This window comes from Oncorhynchus clarkii, chromosome 17, assembly GCF_045791955.1.
Source record: "Oncorhynchus clarkii lewisi isolate Uvic-CL-2024 chromosome 17, UVic_Ocla_1.0, whole genome shotgun sequence".
Taxonomy (NCBI): domain Eukaryota; kingdom Metazoa; phylum Chordata; class Actinopteri; order Salmoniformes; family Salmonidae; genus Oncorhynchus; species Oncorhynchus clarkii.
The window spans coordinates 85,434,536-85,452,344 of record NC_092163.1 but is presented as its reverse complement, the minus strand read 5'-3'; the positions used below and the strand labels follow the sequence as shown (position 1 = coordinate 85,452,344).

The following is a 17,809-nucleotide window of genomic DNA, read 5'->3' as shown; positions in this document are numbered from 1 at the left end:
TGTGTATTCAGTTATATCTGTAATCTACCGTGTATTCAGTTATATCTGTAATCTACTGTGTATTCAGTTATATCTGTAATCTACTGTGTATTCAGCTATATCTGTAATCTACTGTGTATTGAGTTATGTCTGTAATCTACTGTGTATTCAGTTATATCTGTAATCTACCGTGTATTCAGCTATATCTGTAATCTACTGTGTATTCAGCTAAATCTGTAATCTACTGTGTATTCAGCTATATCTGTATTCTGCCGTGTATTCAGCTATATCTGTAATCTACTGTGTATTCAGTTATATCTGTAATCTACCGTGTATTCAGCTATATCTGTAATCTACTGTGTATTCAGTTATATCTGTAATCTACTGTGTATTCAGTTATATCTGTAATCTACTGTGTATTCAGTTATATCTGTAATCTGCTGTGTATTCAGTTATATCTGTAATCTACCGTGTATTCAGTTATATCTGTAATCTGCTGTGTATTCAGTTATATCTGTAATCTACTGTCTATTCAGTTATATCTGTAATCTACTGTGTATTCAGATATATCTGTAATCTACTGTGTATTCAGTTATATCTGTAGTCTGCCGTGTATTCAGCTATATCTGTAATCTACTGTGTATTCAGTTATATCTGTAATCTACTATGTATTCAGCTATATCTGTAATCTACTGTGTATTCAGCTATATCTGTAATCTGCCGTGTATTCAGTTATGTCTGTAATCTACTGTGTATTCAGTTATATCTGTAATTTACTGTGTATTCAGTTATATCTGTAATCTGCTGTGTATTCAGCTATATCTGTAATCTACTGTGTATTCAGCTATATCTGTATTCTGCCGTGTATTCAGCTATATCTGTAATCTACTGTGTATTCAGTTATATCTGTAATCTACTGTGTATTCAGTTATATCTGTAATCTACTGTGTATTCAGCTATATCTGTAATCTACTGTGTATTCAGTTATATCTGTAATCTACTGTGTATTCAGCTATATCTGTAATCGACTGTGTATTCAGTTATATCTGTAATCTGCCGTGTATTCAGCTATATCTGTAATCTGCCGTGTATTCAGTTATGTCTGTAATCTACTGTGTATTCAGTTATATCTGTAATCTACCGTGTATTCAGCTATATCTGTAATCTACTGTGTATTCAGCTATATCTGTAATCTACTGTGTATTCAGCTATATCTGTATTCTGCCGTGTATTCAGCTATATCTGTAATCTACTGTGTATTCAGTTATATCTGTAATCTACTGTGTATTCAGTTATATCTGTAATCTACTGTGTATTCAGCTATATCTGTAATCTACTGTGTATTCAGTTATATCTGTAATCTACTGTGTATTCAGCTATATCTGTAATCTACTGTGTATTCAGTTATATCTATAATCTGCCGTGTATTCAGCTATATCTGTAATCTGCCGTGTATTCAGTTATGTCTGTAATCTACTGTGTATTCAGCTATATCTGCAGCCTGTAATGATGATGTTGTGTTATGCTGTCTGTGTATCCAGGTAAAGGTGGATAACCTGAGTGTGTGTTATAGTTAGGGTTAGTTGTTTGAGGGTTAGATGTAATGTGTTGTGTTATGCTGTCTGTGTATCCAGGTAAAGGTGGATAATCTGAGTGACTTCCAGGACATAGCCAGTGTGGTAGCCATCACTCAGACTTACACCACCACAGAACCCTTCATAGATGCCAAGTACAACATCAGGGTCCAGCGGATTGGCAGCGATTATAAGGCTTACATGTAAGTACCTTTCCTTGTATGTAGGTGTGTGTATGGCATTTTATTTGTCAAATGCGTCGTAAACAACAGATGTAGACTAGAGGTCGACCGATTATGATTTTTCAAAGCCGATTTTTCAATGCTGATTCATCGGTTGACCTCTAGTGTAGGCTAACAGTGAAATGCTTACTCAAAGGCCCTTCCCAACAATGCAGAGAGAGAGTAAACAACAGGTGTAACAGTGAAATGCTTCCTGAGGGGCCCTTCCCAACAATGCGGAGAGAGAGTAAACAACAGGTGTAACAGTGAAATGCTTCCTGAGGGGCCCTTCCCAACAATGCGGAGAGAGAGTAAACAACAGGTGTAACAGTGAAATGCTTACTTACGGGCCTTTCCCAACAATGCGGAGAGAAAATTAAGAGAAATAATAGAAAAGTAAAACATGATATAAGTATTTTAAAAGTAATTATAGACTCACAATGAGCAACGATAACTTGGCTGCAGTGGTATAAAGTACTTAAGGGAAAATACTTGTACTTAAGAACTACTTAAGTACTTTTTGGTGTATCTGTACTGTAAAAATGATGTACATTTTGCTCCATACATTTTCCCTGACACCCAAAAGTACTCATTATATTTGGAATGTCTAGCAGGACAGGAAAATTGTCAAATTCACACACTTATCAAGATAATATCCCTGGTAATCCCTTGCCTCTGATCTGGCAGCTCACTAAACACCTGCTTCATTTGTAAATTATGTCTGAGTGTTGGAACGTGCCCCTGGCAATCGGTCAATTTAAAAAACAAGAAAATGGCGCTCTATGGTTTGCTTAATAATGTATAAGGAAATTGAAATTACATTTACTTCTACTTTTGAAACGTAAGTATATTTTAGCAATTACATTTACTTTTGATACTTAAGTATATTTAAAACCAAATACTTTTAGATTTTTACTCAAGTAGGATTGTACTGGGCGACTTTCACTTTTACTTGAGTAATTTTATATTAAGGTATCTTTACTTTTACTCAAGTATGACAATTGGGTACTTTTTCCACCACTGCTTGGCTAATACATGGGGTACCAGTACCGAGTGATGTGCAGAGGTACGAGGTAATTGAGGTAGATATGCACATATAACGAGGAATAAAGCGACATTATGGGGTATTGTGTATCTCAATTTAATCCATTTTAAATTCAGGCTGTAACACAAAATGTTTCTACAAATTGATTGGAGTCCACCTGTGGTAAATTCTATTGATTGGACATGATTTGGAAAGGCACACACCTGTCTATATACGGTCCCACAGTTGACAGTGCATGTCAGCACAAAAACCAAGCCATGAGGTTGAAGGAATTGTCCGTAGAGCTCTGAGACAGGATTGTGTCAAGGCACAGATCTTGGGAATTGTACCATTTTTTTGCAGCATTGAAGGTCCCCAAGAACCTCCATTTTTAAATGGAAGAAGTTTGGAACCACCAAGACTCTCCCCCTTCCAAGTAGCTTGGCCCCAGTGAACAAATCAAATCAAATTGTATTTGTCACATGCGCCGAATACAACAGGTGTAAACCTTACAGTGAAATGCATAACCAACAATGCTTTAAGAAGTAAAGTAAAAAATAGAAAATAGTAACAAATCATTTAACAGTTGCAGTAAAATAACAATAACGAGGCTAAATACAGGGGGTAGCGATACAGAGTCAATGTGCGTGGGCACCGATTAGTCGAGGTAATTGAGGTAATATGTACATGTGGGTACAGTTAAAGTGACTATGCATAGATAATAAACAGAGAGTAGCAGCAGTGTAAAAGAGGGGTCTGGGTATCCTTTTGATTAGCTGTTCAGGAGTCTTATTGCCTGGGGGTAGAAGCTGTTAAGAAGCCTTTTTGTCTTAGATTTGGCGCTCCGGGACCGCTTGCCATGCTGTAGCAAAGAGAACAGTCTATGACTAGGGTGGCTGGAGTCTTTGACCATTTTAGGGCCTTCCTCTGACATCGCCTGTTATGTAGGTCCTAGATGGCAGGAAGCTTGGCCTTGCGGTCAGAGGCCGAGCCATACCAGGCAGGGATGCAACTAGTCAGAATGCTCTCGACGGTGCAATTGTAGAACCTTTTGAGGATCTGAGGACCCATGCCAAATCTTTTTAGACTCCTGAGGGGAATCAGCTTTGTCGTGCCCTCTTCACAACTGTCTTAGTGTGTTTGGACCATGATAGTTTGCTGGTGATGTGGACACCAAGGAACGTGAAGGTCTCAACCTGCTTCACTGCAGCCCCGTCGATGAGAATGGGGGCATACTCGGTCCTCCTTTTCCTGTAGTCCACAATCATCTCCTTTGTCTTGATCACGTTGAGGGAGAGGCTGTTGTCCTGGCACCACACGGCCAGGTCTCTGACCACCTCCCTATAGGCTGTCTCTCCGTTGTTGGTTTTACTGGGCCGTACGTACTACCCTCTGTAGCACCTTACGGTCAGATGCCGGGTAGTTGCCATACCAGGCGATGATGCAACCGGGTAGGATGCTCTCGATGGTGCAGCTATAGAAATTTTTGAGGGTCTGGGGACCCATGCCAAATCTTTTCAGTCTCCTGATGGGGAAAGGTGTTGTTGTGCCCTCTTCACGACTATCTTGGTGTGTTTTGACCATGACAGTTTGTTGGTGGTGTGGACACCAAGGAACTTCAAATTCTCGACCTGCTCCAATACAGCCCCGTCGATGTGAATGGGGGCATGTTCAGCCCTCCTTTTCCTGTAGTCCACGATCAGCTACTATACTTGTGTAACCGATGTGAAATGGCTAGCTAGTTAGCGGTGATAGGGTTTCAATCGGTGACGTCACTTGCTCTGAGACCTTGGTTCCCCTTGCTCTGCAAGTGCCGTGGCTTTTGTGGCCCGCTGGGTAACAATGCTTTGTGGGTGTCAGTTGTCTATGTGTGCAGAGGGTCCCTGGTTCAAGCCCAGGTAGGGTCGAGGAGAGGGGCGGAAGCTATACTGTTACATTGATGCTGTTGACCCGGATCACTGGTTGCTGCGGAAAAGGAGGAGGTCAAAAGGGGGGTGCCTGGAGTTGAGGCGTTTGGCAGTGCGGAAAAACTCCAGATTTTTGTGGTCAGTCAATACGATGAACAGGTGTTCCGCACCTTCCAGCCAGTGCCTCCGTTCCTCCAACGCCATCTTCACTGCGAGAAGCTCACAATTTCCCACATCATAGTTTTTCTCCATGGCTTTGAGACGATGGGAGAAGAAGGCGCAGGGATGTAGCTTCAGGTCCAGGGCAGAACTCTGGGACAGGACTTCCCCCACACCTACATTAGATGCATAGGCCTCCACCACAAACTGATAGGAAGGGTCAGGATGAACCAGGATGGGAGCAGTTGTGAAGCGATGTTTGAGGTCCTGGGACGCCCAGTCAACAGCATGGGACCACGTGAATGCAACCTTGGGAGAGGTGAGTGCTGACAGGGGGGAAGCAAGGGTGCAGTAACCCCGGATGAAGAGGAGATATAAGTTGGCGAACCCCAGGAAACATTGCAGCTGCACCCTTTATGAAGGCTGGAGCCAAACCCCCACCACTCTCACCTTCCCGGGATCCATCTGGACACTTCCAGCGGAGATGATGTACCCCAGAAAAGGGATGGTGGAGCGATGGAACTTGCTCTTCTCTGGCTTAACAAACAGCTAGTTTTCCAGGAGGCGTTGAAGAACCTGTTGGACGTGGAGCACATGTTCTTGGGGGCGGGAGAAGACGAGAATGTCATCAATGTTGATGACAGGCGCTCCCCCTGGAGTGGCTCGAAGGCCAAGGAGATGAGTGGTAGCGGATAGCAGTTATTCACCGTTATGTCATTGAGTCCCAGTAGTCGATGCACGTGTGTAGGGTCTTGTCCTTCTTCTCCACAAAGAAGAATCCTGCACTGGAGAGGACGAGGGATGTATAAATCCTGCAGCTAGGGAGTCCCCAATGTAGGTGTCGATTACCTCGGTCTCTTGTCCCAACAGTGAGTACTAGGGAGAGGTTAATCCTGCAGTCATATGGTCGGTGCGGCGGAAGCGAAGTGGCCCAGGTCTTGTTGAACACCTCCCGAAGGTCCTGGTACTCCGCGGGAATTGCGGAGCGGTCTGGGGCACCTTCCAAGCCCCCAGAAAGCCCCCAGAAAGACATCCCGTAGACCAGTTAAGGAGGGGATTGTGTCGCTGGAGCCAAGAGAATCCCAATCCTTGGGAATCTGAGGAGACTTGATGAGCAGGAATTGAATAGTCTCGCTGTGATTCCCTGACACCCGTAGGTTGATGGGAGTGGTAAAAGGAGTGACACGGCCTATAGAGAGCCCGTCCAACGCTCTAACATCCATGGGAGTGGAGAGGGGCTGAGTGAGGATGTTCTGCTCAGGAGCCAGGGTAGTGTCCAAAAGAACTCTCATTGACCCCAGAGTCATCGGCCCCCGGCCCCGGAGAGATTTAGGCTGGTTTCCCCACAGCAGAATGGCATGAACAGGGGTGTGAGCAAGGGAAGCAGGAAAGTTCTCTCTGTGGCCCACCAGAGTACTCACTCCTACCAGAGAGCCTGATCTTTTTAAAGGACAAGAGTGTTGTGTTAATCCTGTATTGCCATTCCGCTGGTTTCAGCCCAGCTCTATCTAGTTGCATGGGCTCGGGAAGCGGTGACTCAGCTGTCTTCGGCAACTCTCGGGGAAGGTCGGGAAGCCTCTGGTTCTCTCGGCAACGGGATCATCGGGAACCTCCGGGATGACTCAGAGGCAAGGTTGAATCCCTGGGCTTGCGAGCGAAGTCAAATTTCCTCTCCCTCCGTCATTCCCGTAGTCGCCCATCGATTCAGATGGTCAAAACCATGAGGGAATCGAGGTCTGTGGGTAACTCCCGAGCGCAAGCTCGTCCTTAATCTCCTCCGAGACGCTGTGCAGGAACATACCGAACAGTGCTTCCTGGTTCCATGCACTCTCCGCTGCCAACGTGCGGAATTCCAGCCACACTACAGGAGTCCTGCCGAAGCTGGATTAGCTTCCAGGCAACTTTTCTTCCGGAAAACGGGGCTAAACAAATGTCTTCACCTCTCCCACAAACCCTCCAGACTAATGCATATGGCCGGCTGTTTTTCCTATACAGCAGTAGCCCAGGTGAGAGCCCTCCCGGACATCAGCGTGATGAGCTAGGCTATCTTGGAGTGATCTGAGGTGAAGGAGGAGGGCTGAAACTCAAAAATTATGGCACACTGAGCTAGAAATGTCGGACAGGTGCTCGGCTCTCCATTGAAGCGTTCCCGGGGGGGGGGGTAAGAGGGGCTCCCGAGAAGGAGGAGTGACCGATGAGATGACGCTGCTAGCAGCTGGGTTACTGAGGGGCTGGTCATGGCGTTCAGCCAACATTTGGACCACACCATAAGGCCACGAAGAAGTTCCTCGGGAGGAGATGGCTTCGCGCAGCTGACCCGGGTCTGCTGGGTCAGTCATGGTCGGTTTGAAGGTAAGACCCAGATTATGTCGAAGTAACAATGTTTATTACAGCAACAGGGACAAAGGTACAGGACAGCAGGCAGGCTCAGGGTCAGGTCAGGCAGAGGTTGGTAATCCAGCGGTGGGGCAAAGGTACAGGACAGCAGGAAGGCTCAGGGTCAGGGGCAGACAGAGTGGGCAGGCAGGAGGGCTCAGAGACAGGACAGGCAAGGGTCGAAACCAGGAGGTTGAGAAAAAGAGAGAGACTGGGGAAAAGCAGGAGCTGAGACAAAAAAAAATGCTGGTTGACTTGACAAACAAGATGAACTGGCAACAGACAAACAGAGCACACGAGTATAAATACACAGGGGATAATGGGGAAGATGGGCGTCACCTGGAGGGGGTGGAGACAATCACAAAGACAGGTGAAACAGTTTAGGGTGTGACAGAATCTGGTTATGAATATAGACCGCAATAGACCCCCATTGGCATTTCTGTCTTTTCGGTAGATGTTATAACCATGTATTTCTACCACTGTATCATCAAAGGTGTTATCTAAGTGAGTTTCAGAGATAGTCAGAATATGAATGTCATCTGTTACAAGCAAGTTATTGACTTCATAAACCTGTTTCTTAAAACTTGTTGAGGATAGGGGGCAGTATTTTCACTTTGGATGAATTGCGTGCCCATAGTGAACTGCATCCTACTCTGTCCTAGATTGCTAATATATGCATATTATTATTGCTATTGGATAGAAAACACTCTGACGTTTCTAAAACTGTTTGAATTATGTCTGTGAGTATAACAGAACTCATAGGGCAGGCAATCTTCCAAACAAGAAGTGAAATTCTGAATGTGGGTCAAATTTGACGTCATCGCCCCTTCCTTTCCAAACAAGATATGGATCTGGTAGCACCTCCTACGCCTTCCACTAGATGTCTTCATTCAGTAGAATGTGGAATGGAGCTTCTGGTGTGAACTTTGACCGAATGGGAGGGGAAATAGTCACAGTCTTGGCAGAATGCAATTTCCCTGTGGCGCATTTCTCTGTGGGTGCCACATTCGTTCCATTTGGCTGCAGATGAAAACGTATGATCCGGTTGGAACGTTATTGGATATATATGAAAATAACATCCTGAAGATTGATTCTCTACTTAGTTTGACCAGTTTATTCGACCTGGAATATATATTTTTGAAGTTTTCGTGCGAGTTGTCCTGGACCAGCCTCAGCTTTTGGGCACGTGAGCTGAAAGTGCTAGCAAATGCAGCTAATTGGACAGTATTGGACATTATGGAGCAAAACAATGATTTATTGTGGAACTAGGACTCCTTGCACTGCATTCTGATGAAAGATCATCAAAGGTAAGGGAATATTTATGATGTAATTTCGTATTTCTGTTGACTCCAACATGGCGGAGAAATACTTTTACGTCTGAGCGCTGTCTCAGATTATTGCATGGTAGGCTTTTTTCGTAACGTTTTTAAAAAATCTGACACAAGCGGTTGCGTAAGAACCAGTATATCTTTAATTATATGTAGAACATGTATCTTTAGTCAACGTTTATGATGAGTATTTCTGTTCTGGCGTAGCTTTCTATAATTCCTCTGGATATTTTGGAGGCATTTCTGAACATGGCATCAATGTAAACCGATATTTGTGGATATAAATATGCATATTATCGAACAAAACATAAATGTATTGTGTAACATGTCATATGAGTGTCATCTAATGAAGATTTTCAAAATGTTAGTGATTCATTTTATCTCTAATCCTGCTTTTGTGACTCTATCTTTGGCTGGAAAAAGTAGCTGCATTTTTCCTTTGATTTGGTGGTGGCTTACATAAATATAGGTTGTGTTTTCGCTGTAAAACATTTTAAAAATCGGACATGATGGGTAGATGAACGAGATGTTTATCTTTCATTTGCTGTATTGGACTTAATGTGTGAAAGTTAAATGTTTCATAAAGAATATATTTGAATTCCCTGCGGCACCTTTTCAGCTGAATGGGGGGGTGGAGTTCCCCTCGGGGATCGCCTTGCCATAACAGGTTTTAAAATACATATTTTAATAAGGGCTATTTGTAGCACTTTTCTGGGATGCTTGATTGTTTTTAATGCTTTACTGGGGAGCTTATCAGAAGTAGACTTGCTCATGTTATTTATATTGGAGATGATAGTGCAGGGTGAAATGCACACATTGGACTTCCTACCAGGGCACACCGCCTTAGTGCTAACAGTATAACTCTGGTTCATAGGCACATGATTACTGCATACAATAGCTGTAGGCTCAACAGAGGTATTCGAGGCAGTTAAAGGGACATACATTAAGTTACTTACATTGTGTCTGCCAATGCCCCAAGGATAATGTACATTTGATGCAGCAACACAATGGTAGGGATTAACTGAGTTGGTTTTGGGTCATTGGTAAGTAATTGTCTCAACGCAGCCTTGAAATGCGTGGACAGGAGTCCAGGAGGACAGGAGTGCGTGGACAGGAGTCCAGGAGCCAAGATGATTTGGATTGACTCCGTCATTCCTGTAAAGTATCTTCTGTTTCCAGAAGGTGTCAAAGTTATCTATTAAATTGTTTCCAACAGATCTTTCACACCCGCGGACCAACGATGGTACTGGACCTGAAATTATTAGCCGCTTTTTGGAATCTTTCAGCGCTAGAATCAGTTCTTTAAAATCAGAAGTTCCGAGCTAGCCCTCCTGATGTTGTTTGACCCCACATGACCCCACATGGACTGGTATCAAGGTCCTGAATAGGTGTAGGTGTGTGTGTGTGTTCACCATGTCTGTTAATTTTTCTCCCCCAGGCGGACATCCATCTCTGGGAACTGGAAGAGCAACACAGGATCAGCCATGCTGGAACAGGTGGCCATGACAGACAAGTGAGTCGCATCGGTCTGACTAATATTACAAGCAAGGTAGGGGTTAGGGTTATAGGTAGGGGTTAGGTTTAACAACTACTCATTCACCTTCTCATTATTTGTACTATTTTCTACATTGTAGAGGGTTAATGGTAGTGGTTAGGGTTAGGGTTATAGGTAAGGGTTAGGTTTAGGTTTATATTCATGAGTTAGGGTTATAGAGAGGAGTTAGTATTATATGCAGGGGTTAGGCTTAATGGTAGGGGCTGGGGTTATAGGTAAGGGTTAGGTTTAGGTTTATAGGTATGTTTTAGGGTTATAGGGAGAGGTTAGGGTAATAGGTTAGGGTTATATGTAGGGGTTATAGGTAGGGGTTTGGTTTATATGTATGTAGGGTTAAGGGTTATAGGTAGGGGTTAGGGTTAGGGTTATAGGTAAGGGTTAGGGTTATATGTAGGGGTAATAGGTAGGTTAATGATAGCGGTTAGGGTTATAGGTAAGGGTTAGGTTTAGGTTTAGGTTTATATTGATGAGTTAGGGTTATAGGGAGGGGTTAGGGTTATATGTAGGGGTTAGGTATATAGGTATGTAGGGTTAAGGGTTATAGGTAGGGGTTAGGGTTACAGCATGGGGTTAGGGTTATAGGTAGGGGATAGAGTTATAGGTAGGGGTTAGGGTTATTGGTCTGGGTTACAGTTGGTTATAGGGAGGGGCTAGAGTTATAGGGAGGGGTTAGGGTTATAGGAAGGGGTTAGGGTTATAGGGAGGGGTTATGGTTATGGGGAGGGGTTAGTGTTATAGGGAGGGGTTAGAGTTATAGGGAGGGATTAGGGTTATAGGGAGGGGTTAGAGTTATAGGTAGGGGTTAGGGTTATAGGGAGGGGTTATGGTTATAGGTAGGGGTTAGGGTTATATGTAGGTGTTATGGTTTTGGTAGGGTTAGGGTTACAGGTAGGGGTTAGGGTTAGGGTTGTAGGTAGGGGTTAGGATTATAGGTAGTGAGGGGGTTATAGGGAGGGGTTAGGGTTATAGGTAGGGGTTATGGTTATAGGTAGGGTTTATGGTTATAGGTAGGGGTTAGGATTATAGGTAGGGGTTATGGTTTTGGTAGGGGTTAGGATTCATGGTAGGGGTTAGGTTTAGGGTTGTAGGTAGGGGTTATGGTTATAGGTAGGGGTTATGGCTATGGTTAAAGGTAGGGGTTAGGGTTAGGGTTATATGTAGTGTTAGGGTTATAGGGAGGGGTCAGGGTTATAGGGAAGGGTTATGGTTATAGGGAGAGGTTAGGGTTAATGGTAGGGATTAGGGTTAAAGATAGGGGTTATGGTTCTATGTAGGGGTTATGGTTATAGGTAGGGGTTACAGTTATAGGGAGGGGTTATGGTCATAGGGAGGGATTAGGGTTACACGGAGGGGTTACAGTTATAGGGAGGGGTTATGGTTATAGGGAGGGGTTAGGGTTACACGGAGGGGTTTGGGTTATAGGGAGGGGTTAGGGTTAATGGTAGGGATTAGGGTTATAGGTAGGGGTTATGGTTATAGGTAGTGTTAGGGTTATAGGTAGGGGTTATGGTTATAGGGAGGGGTTAGGATTACACGGAGGGATTTGGGTTATAGGGAGGGATTAGGGTTACACGAAGGGGTTACAGTTATAGGGAGGGGTTATGGTTATAGGGAGGGGTTAGGGTTACACGGAGGGGTTTGGGTTATAGGGAGGGGTTAGGGTTAATGGTAGGGATTAGGGTTATAGGTAGGGGTTATGGTTATATGTAGGGGTCAGGGTTATAGTGAGGGGTTATGGTTATAGGGAGGGATTAGGGTTACACGGAGGGGTTTGGGTTATGGGGAGGGGTTATGGTTATAGGGAGGGGTTAGGATTACACGGAGGGGTTTGGGTTATAGGGAGGGGTTAGGGTTATAGGTAGTGTTAGGGTTATAGGTAGGGGTTAGGGTTATAGGTAGGGGTTATGGTTTTGGTAGGGGTTAGGATTCATGGTAGGGGTTAGGTTTAGGGTTGTAGGTAGGGGTTATGGTTCTATGTAGGGGTCAGGGTTATAGTGAGGGGTTATGGTTATAGTGAGGGTTTATGGTTATAGGGAGGGATTAGGGTTACACGGAGGGGTTTGGGTTATAGGGAGGGGTTAAGGTTATAAGGGGGGTTAGGGTTATAGGTAGGGGTTAGGGTTATAGGTAGTGTTAGGGTTATAGGTAGGGGTTAGGGTTATAGGGGGGGTTATGGTTATAGGGAGGGGTTAGGGTTAATGGTAGGGATTATGGTTATAGATAGGGGTTATGGTTCTATGTAGGGGTTAGGGTTATAGTGAGGGGTTATGGTTATAGGGAGGGGTTATGGTTATAGGAAGGGATTAGGGTTATATGTAGGGGTTAGGGTTATAGGTAGGGGTTAGGGTTATATGTAGGGGTCAGGGTTATAGTGAGGGGTTATGGTTATTGGGAGGGATTAGGGTTATAGGGAGGGGTTCGGGTTATAGGGAGAGGCTAGAGTTAATGGTAGGGGTTAGGGTTATAGGTAGTGTCAGGGTTATAGGGAGGGTTAGGGTTAGGGTTATAGGGAGGGGTTAAGGTTCATGGTAGGGATTAGGGTTATATGTAGGGGTTAGGGTTATATGTAGGGGTCAGGGTTGTAGGGAGGGGTTATGGTTATAGGGAGGGGTTAGGGTTACACGGAGGGGTTTGGGTTATAGGGAGGGGTTAAGGTTATAGGGGGGGGGGGTAGGGTTATAGGTAGGGGTTAGGGTTATAGGTAGTGTTAGGGTTATAGGTAGGGGTTAGGGTTATAGGGGGGGTTAGGGTTATGGGTAGGGGTTAGGGTTATAGGTAGTGTTAGGGTTATAGGTAGTGTTGGGGTTATAGGGAGAGGCTATAGTTAATGGTAGGGGTTAGGGTTATATGTAGGGGTTAGGGTTATAGGTAGTGTTAGGGTTATAGGGGGGGGTAGGGTTATAGGGAGGGGTTAGGGTTATAGGGGGTTAGGGTTATAGGTAGGGGTTAGGGTTAGGGTTATAGGTAGTGTTAGGGTTATAGGGAGGGTTAGGGTTATAGGGAGGGGTTAGGGTTACACGGAGGGGTTTGGGTTATAGGGAGGGGGGTTAGGGTTAGGTTATAGGGGGGGGGGTAGGGTTATAGGTAGGGGTTAGGGTTATAGGTAGTGTTAGGGTTATAGGTAGGGGTTAGGGTTATAGGGGGGGTTAGGGTTATGGGTAGGGGTTAGGGTTATAGGTAGTGTTAGGGTTATAGGTAGTGTTGGGGTTATAGGGAGAGGCTATAGTTAATGGTAGGGGTTAGGGTTATATGTAGGGGTTAGGGTTATAGGTAGTGTTAGGGTTATAGGGGGGGGTTATATGTAGGGGTAGGGTTAGGGTTAGGGAGGGGTTAGGGTTATTAGGGGGTTAGGGTTATAGGTAGGGGTTAGGGTTAGGGTTATAGGTAGTGTTAGGGTTATAGGGAGGGTTAGGGTTATAGGGAGAGGTTAGGGTTCATGGTAGGGATTAGGGTTATAGGGAGGGGTCAGGGTTATAGGGAGGGGTTACGGTTATAAGGAGGGATTATGGTTATAGGGACGGGTTAGGGTTAATGGTAGGGATTAGGGTTATAGGTAGGGGTTAGGGTTATAGTGAGGGGTTATGGTTATAGGGAGGGGTTATGGTTATAGGGAGGGATTAGGGTTATAGGTAGGGGTTAGGGTTATATGTAGGGGTCAGGGTTATAGTGAGGGGTTATGGTTATTGGGAGGGATTAGGGTTATAGGGAGGGGTTCGGGTTATAGGGAGAGGCTAGAGTTAATGGTAGGGGTTAGGGTTATAGGTAGTGTCAGGGTTATAGGGAGGGTTAGGGTTAGGGTTATAGGGAGGGGTTAAGGTTCATGGTAGGGATTAGGGTTATATGTAGGGGTTAGGGTTATATGTAGGGGTCAGGGTTGTAGGGAGGGGTTATGGTTATAGGGAGGGGTTAGGGTTACACGGAGGGGTTTGGGTTATAGGGAGGGGTTAAGGTTATAGGGGGGGGGGGGGGTAGGGTTATAGGTAGGGGTTAGGGTTATAGGTAGTGTTAGGGTTATAGGTAGGGGTTAGGGTTATAGGGGGGGTTAGGGTTATAGGTAGGGGTTAGGGTTATAGGTAGTGTTAGGGTTATAGGTAGTGTTGGGGTTATAGGGAGAGGCTATAGTTAATGGTAGGGGTTAGGGTTATATGTAGGGGTTAGGGTTATAGGTAGTGTTAGGGTTATAGGGGGGGTTAGGGTTATAGGGAGGGGTTAGGGTTATAGGGGGTTAGGGTTATAGGCAGGGGTTAGGGTTAGGGTTATAGGTAGTGTTAGGGTTATAGGGAGGGTTAGGGTTATAGGGAGAGGTTAGGGTTCATGGTAGGGATTAGGGTTATAGGGAGGGGTCAGGGTTATAGGGAGGGGTTACGGTTATAAGGAGGGGTTATGGTTATAGGGACGGGTTAGGGTTAATGGTAGGGATTAGGGTTATAGGTAGGGTTTAGGGTTATAGTGAGGGGTTATGGTTATAGGGAGGGGTTATGGTTATAGGGAGGGATTAGGGTTTTATGTAGGGGTTAGGGTTATAGGTAGGGGTTAGGGTTATAGTGAGGGGCTATGGTTATTGGGAGGGATTAGGGTTATAGGGAGGGGTTGGGGTTATAGGGAGAGGCTAGAGTTAATGGTAGGGATTACGGTTTTATCAACTCTACTCTTCACTGAACAAGTCAATTATAGACAATGCTAGCAACACCACTCTACTCCTTTTAAAGATTCCCAATACAGAGAGATTTGCACTTCCCTCAAATCCTGGATGTTGTGGAGCGTGTTCTGTCCAGGGTGGTTCTGAGTAGATCACGCAAGCAGATGTTGGCCAAGCTGCTCTACTCTGCCTGCCTCCTCCCCAAGAAGCCAACCTCCTCTTTGTCTGAAGCCAGCAGACTTGAATAATGATATGGGTTCTTGTTATTCGAGGAAATACTTTGTGAGACTATGTAGCCTGCAGATACAGTACAGTCGGTGTGGAGTTGTCTCAGTGTGGTTGAGTCTAATGGGTCTCATCAGTCACTGTAGCTCATCTTAGAGTTGTAGGCTCACTGGAGGGCCTGTAGTCCACATGCTGTAACTGAGGTGGTTCAGTGAACTATGTGCTTGTGATATGTAACCTTGCCTGAGACCTGAAGACTCGTGTTAGCTCCCCATGATAATGGCCAGGATTTAGCTCAATGGATTTACACCGTCTTGATTAATGTGAACGACCCAGATTTTGATACCTGGTTGGTTACACTGACATTGTGATGTCTCTCTTCTGTCAGGAACAAGCTGTGGTTGTCTTTGAATCAGTGGGCTAACCCTGTCTCTCTCCTGTCAGGAACAAGCTGTGGTTGTCTTTAGCTCTGTGGGCTAACCCTGTCTCTCTCGGGAACAAGCTGTGGTTGTCTTTAGCTCTGTGGGCTAACCCTGTCTCTCTCAGGAACAATCTGTGGTTGTATTTAACTCTGTGGGCTAACTATGTCTCTCTCGGGAACAAGCTGTGGTTGTCTTTAGCTCTGTGGGCTAACCCTGTCTCTCTCCTGTCAGGAACCAGCTGTGGTTGTCTTTAACTCTGTGGGCTAGCCCTGTCTCTCTCGGGAACAAGTTGTGGTTGACTTTAGCTCTGTGGGCTAACCCTGTCTCTCTCAGGAATACGCTGTGGTTGTCTTTAGCTCTGTGGGCTAACCCTGTCTCTCTCAGGAACAAGCTGTGGTTGTCTTTAATTCTGTGGGCTAACCCTGTCTCTCTCGGGAACATGCTGTGGTTGACTTTAGCTCTGTGGGCTAACCCTGTCTCTCCTGACAGGTACAAGCAGTGGGTGGACATCTGCTCAGAGATCTTTGGAGGTCTAGAGATCTGTGCAGTCAAAGCCATCTGTGGAAAGGATGGGAAGGACTACATCACTGAGGTATGCTCTGATCTCTATAATATTGTCATTAAGATCCCATCAATTACCTGATATGTTACACATTCTATTTGTCTGTGGTGGTGTTCAGTAGAGCAATTAAGAGTTATGTAGTTCATTTTAGCTTATACAGTATGTAATTGTGTAAAGTGTTTTTCCGTCTAAGTAGGTTTGGTATCAGGCTGATAGGTAGTAGGGCTGATAGTGGGTCCGGTAGTAGGGATGTTAGTGCTGATAGTGGGGCTACTAGAGGTAGTAAGGGAATACCCCCCTGAATTGTACAAAAATGAATGTCAAAATATTGGCATTGGACAAACCATGTACACGATGTCCAATACCACCCAAAGCGGCGTTGATTCGTGCAAAGTATATGGCAAATGCCATATGGCAATTGCCAATTGTAACACCTCAAAAATCCAACAGGGGGCGAGTGCGCTCCACCTGGGTTTTTCATATTGGAAATGCAACCCAAGTCAACATCCAAAAGAAAAATTTTGAAAAAATGATATTTTTTTCAAAAACTTTTTACCCCTTAAAAAAGTGCTTTCTGGGCCTTTTTTCGAATTTCTTTCGCTTTTTTTGTCAATTACACATGTGTAAGAACTGTATGAATATACTTTTGTCCAATTTTGATATCAATTTTTTTTTTTTTTAATTACATGCGCATAAGGCATATGTTTTGTCCATTTGCAATATGATTTCATAGGAAGTCAAAAGTCAAAAGTCAAAAATGTCAAAATTTGGTAAAAAACTTCACACATCCTTAAAAAAGTGCTTTCTGGACCGTTTTTCAAAATTCTTTCAATTTTTATGTCAATTACACATGTATAAGAACTTTATCAACATACTTTAGTCATACTTTATTATCTTTTTTTTTTTTTTTTTTTTTACTAGTGCATAAGGCATATGTTTTCTCCATTTGGAATATGATTTCATAGGAAGTCAAAAGTCAAAGTCAAAAGTAACGATTTTCCTCCGTGCAACTGGTGATCTGAAATGTGCAACTGGTGATCTGAAATGTGCAACTGGTGATCTGAAATGTGCAACTGGTAACCCAAAAAAAAATAATTTGATTCTATGTTTCCTTACTTTTTCAAAGTCACTGTGCATTTGCAATATGTTTTAATGGGCAGGTACCATCACGAATTTGTCATGCTATAAAAATCCTGCAGGAATGTGAAATTGACTGGCCCGATGAACTCGGGATGGCTTTGCAGTGATTCTGGGTCATCTCAATCGCTCGTTTGTGTTGATTTCAGAATGTCGCTTTTGGTGATGTTTTTTCACTATAGAATCATATTGCAAATGCACGTGCAACTGCTCACCCAAAAAAAAAATGTTTAGATTTTTTTGTTTATGTTTCCTTACTTTTTCAAAGTCACTGTGCATTTGCAATATGTTTTTTCACTATAGAATCATATTGCAAATGCACGTGCAACTGGTCATCCCCCCAAAAAAATTTTAGATTTTTTTTGTTTATTTTTCCTTACTTTTTCAAAGTCACTGTGCATTTGCAATATGTTTTTTCACTATAGAATCATATTGCAAATGCACATGCAACTGGTCATCCTCCCCCCAAAAAATTAGATTTTTTTTATGTTTCCTTACTTTTTCAAAGTCACTGTGCATTTGCAATATGTTTTTCACTATAGAATCATATTGCAAATGCACATGCAACTGGTCATCCCCCCCAAAAAAATTTAGATTTTTTTTGTTTATGTTTCCTTACTTTTTCAAAGTCACTGTGCATTTGCAATATGTTTTTTCACTATAGAATCATATTGCAAATGCACGTGCAACTGGTCATCCCC

General features: G+C 44.0%; 1 protein-coding gene across 1 annotated transcript in view; it reads left to right on the top strand.

Annotated features, from left to right (window-relative positions):
* LOC139371483 (synapsin-2-like) overlaps positions 1 to 17,809 on the top strand; it is a 218,542-nt gene that overhangs the window by 141,607 nt on the left and 59,126 nt on the right. Inside the window, 4 exon segments of the mRNA XM_071111936.1 lie at positions 1,553 to 1,561; positions 1,614 to 1,756; positions 10,007 to 10,081; positions 15,899 to 16,001. Of these exon segments, the coding sequence (XP_070968037.1) occupies positions 1,553 to 1,561; positions 1,614 to 1,756; positions 10,007 to 10,081; positions 15,899 to 16,001 (330 nt within the window).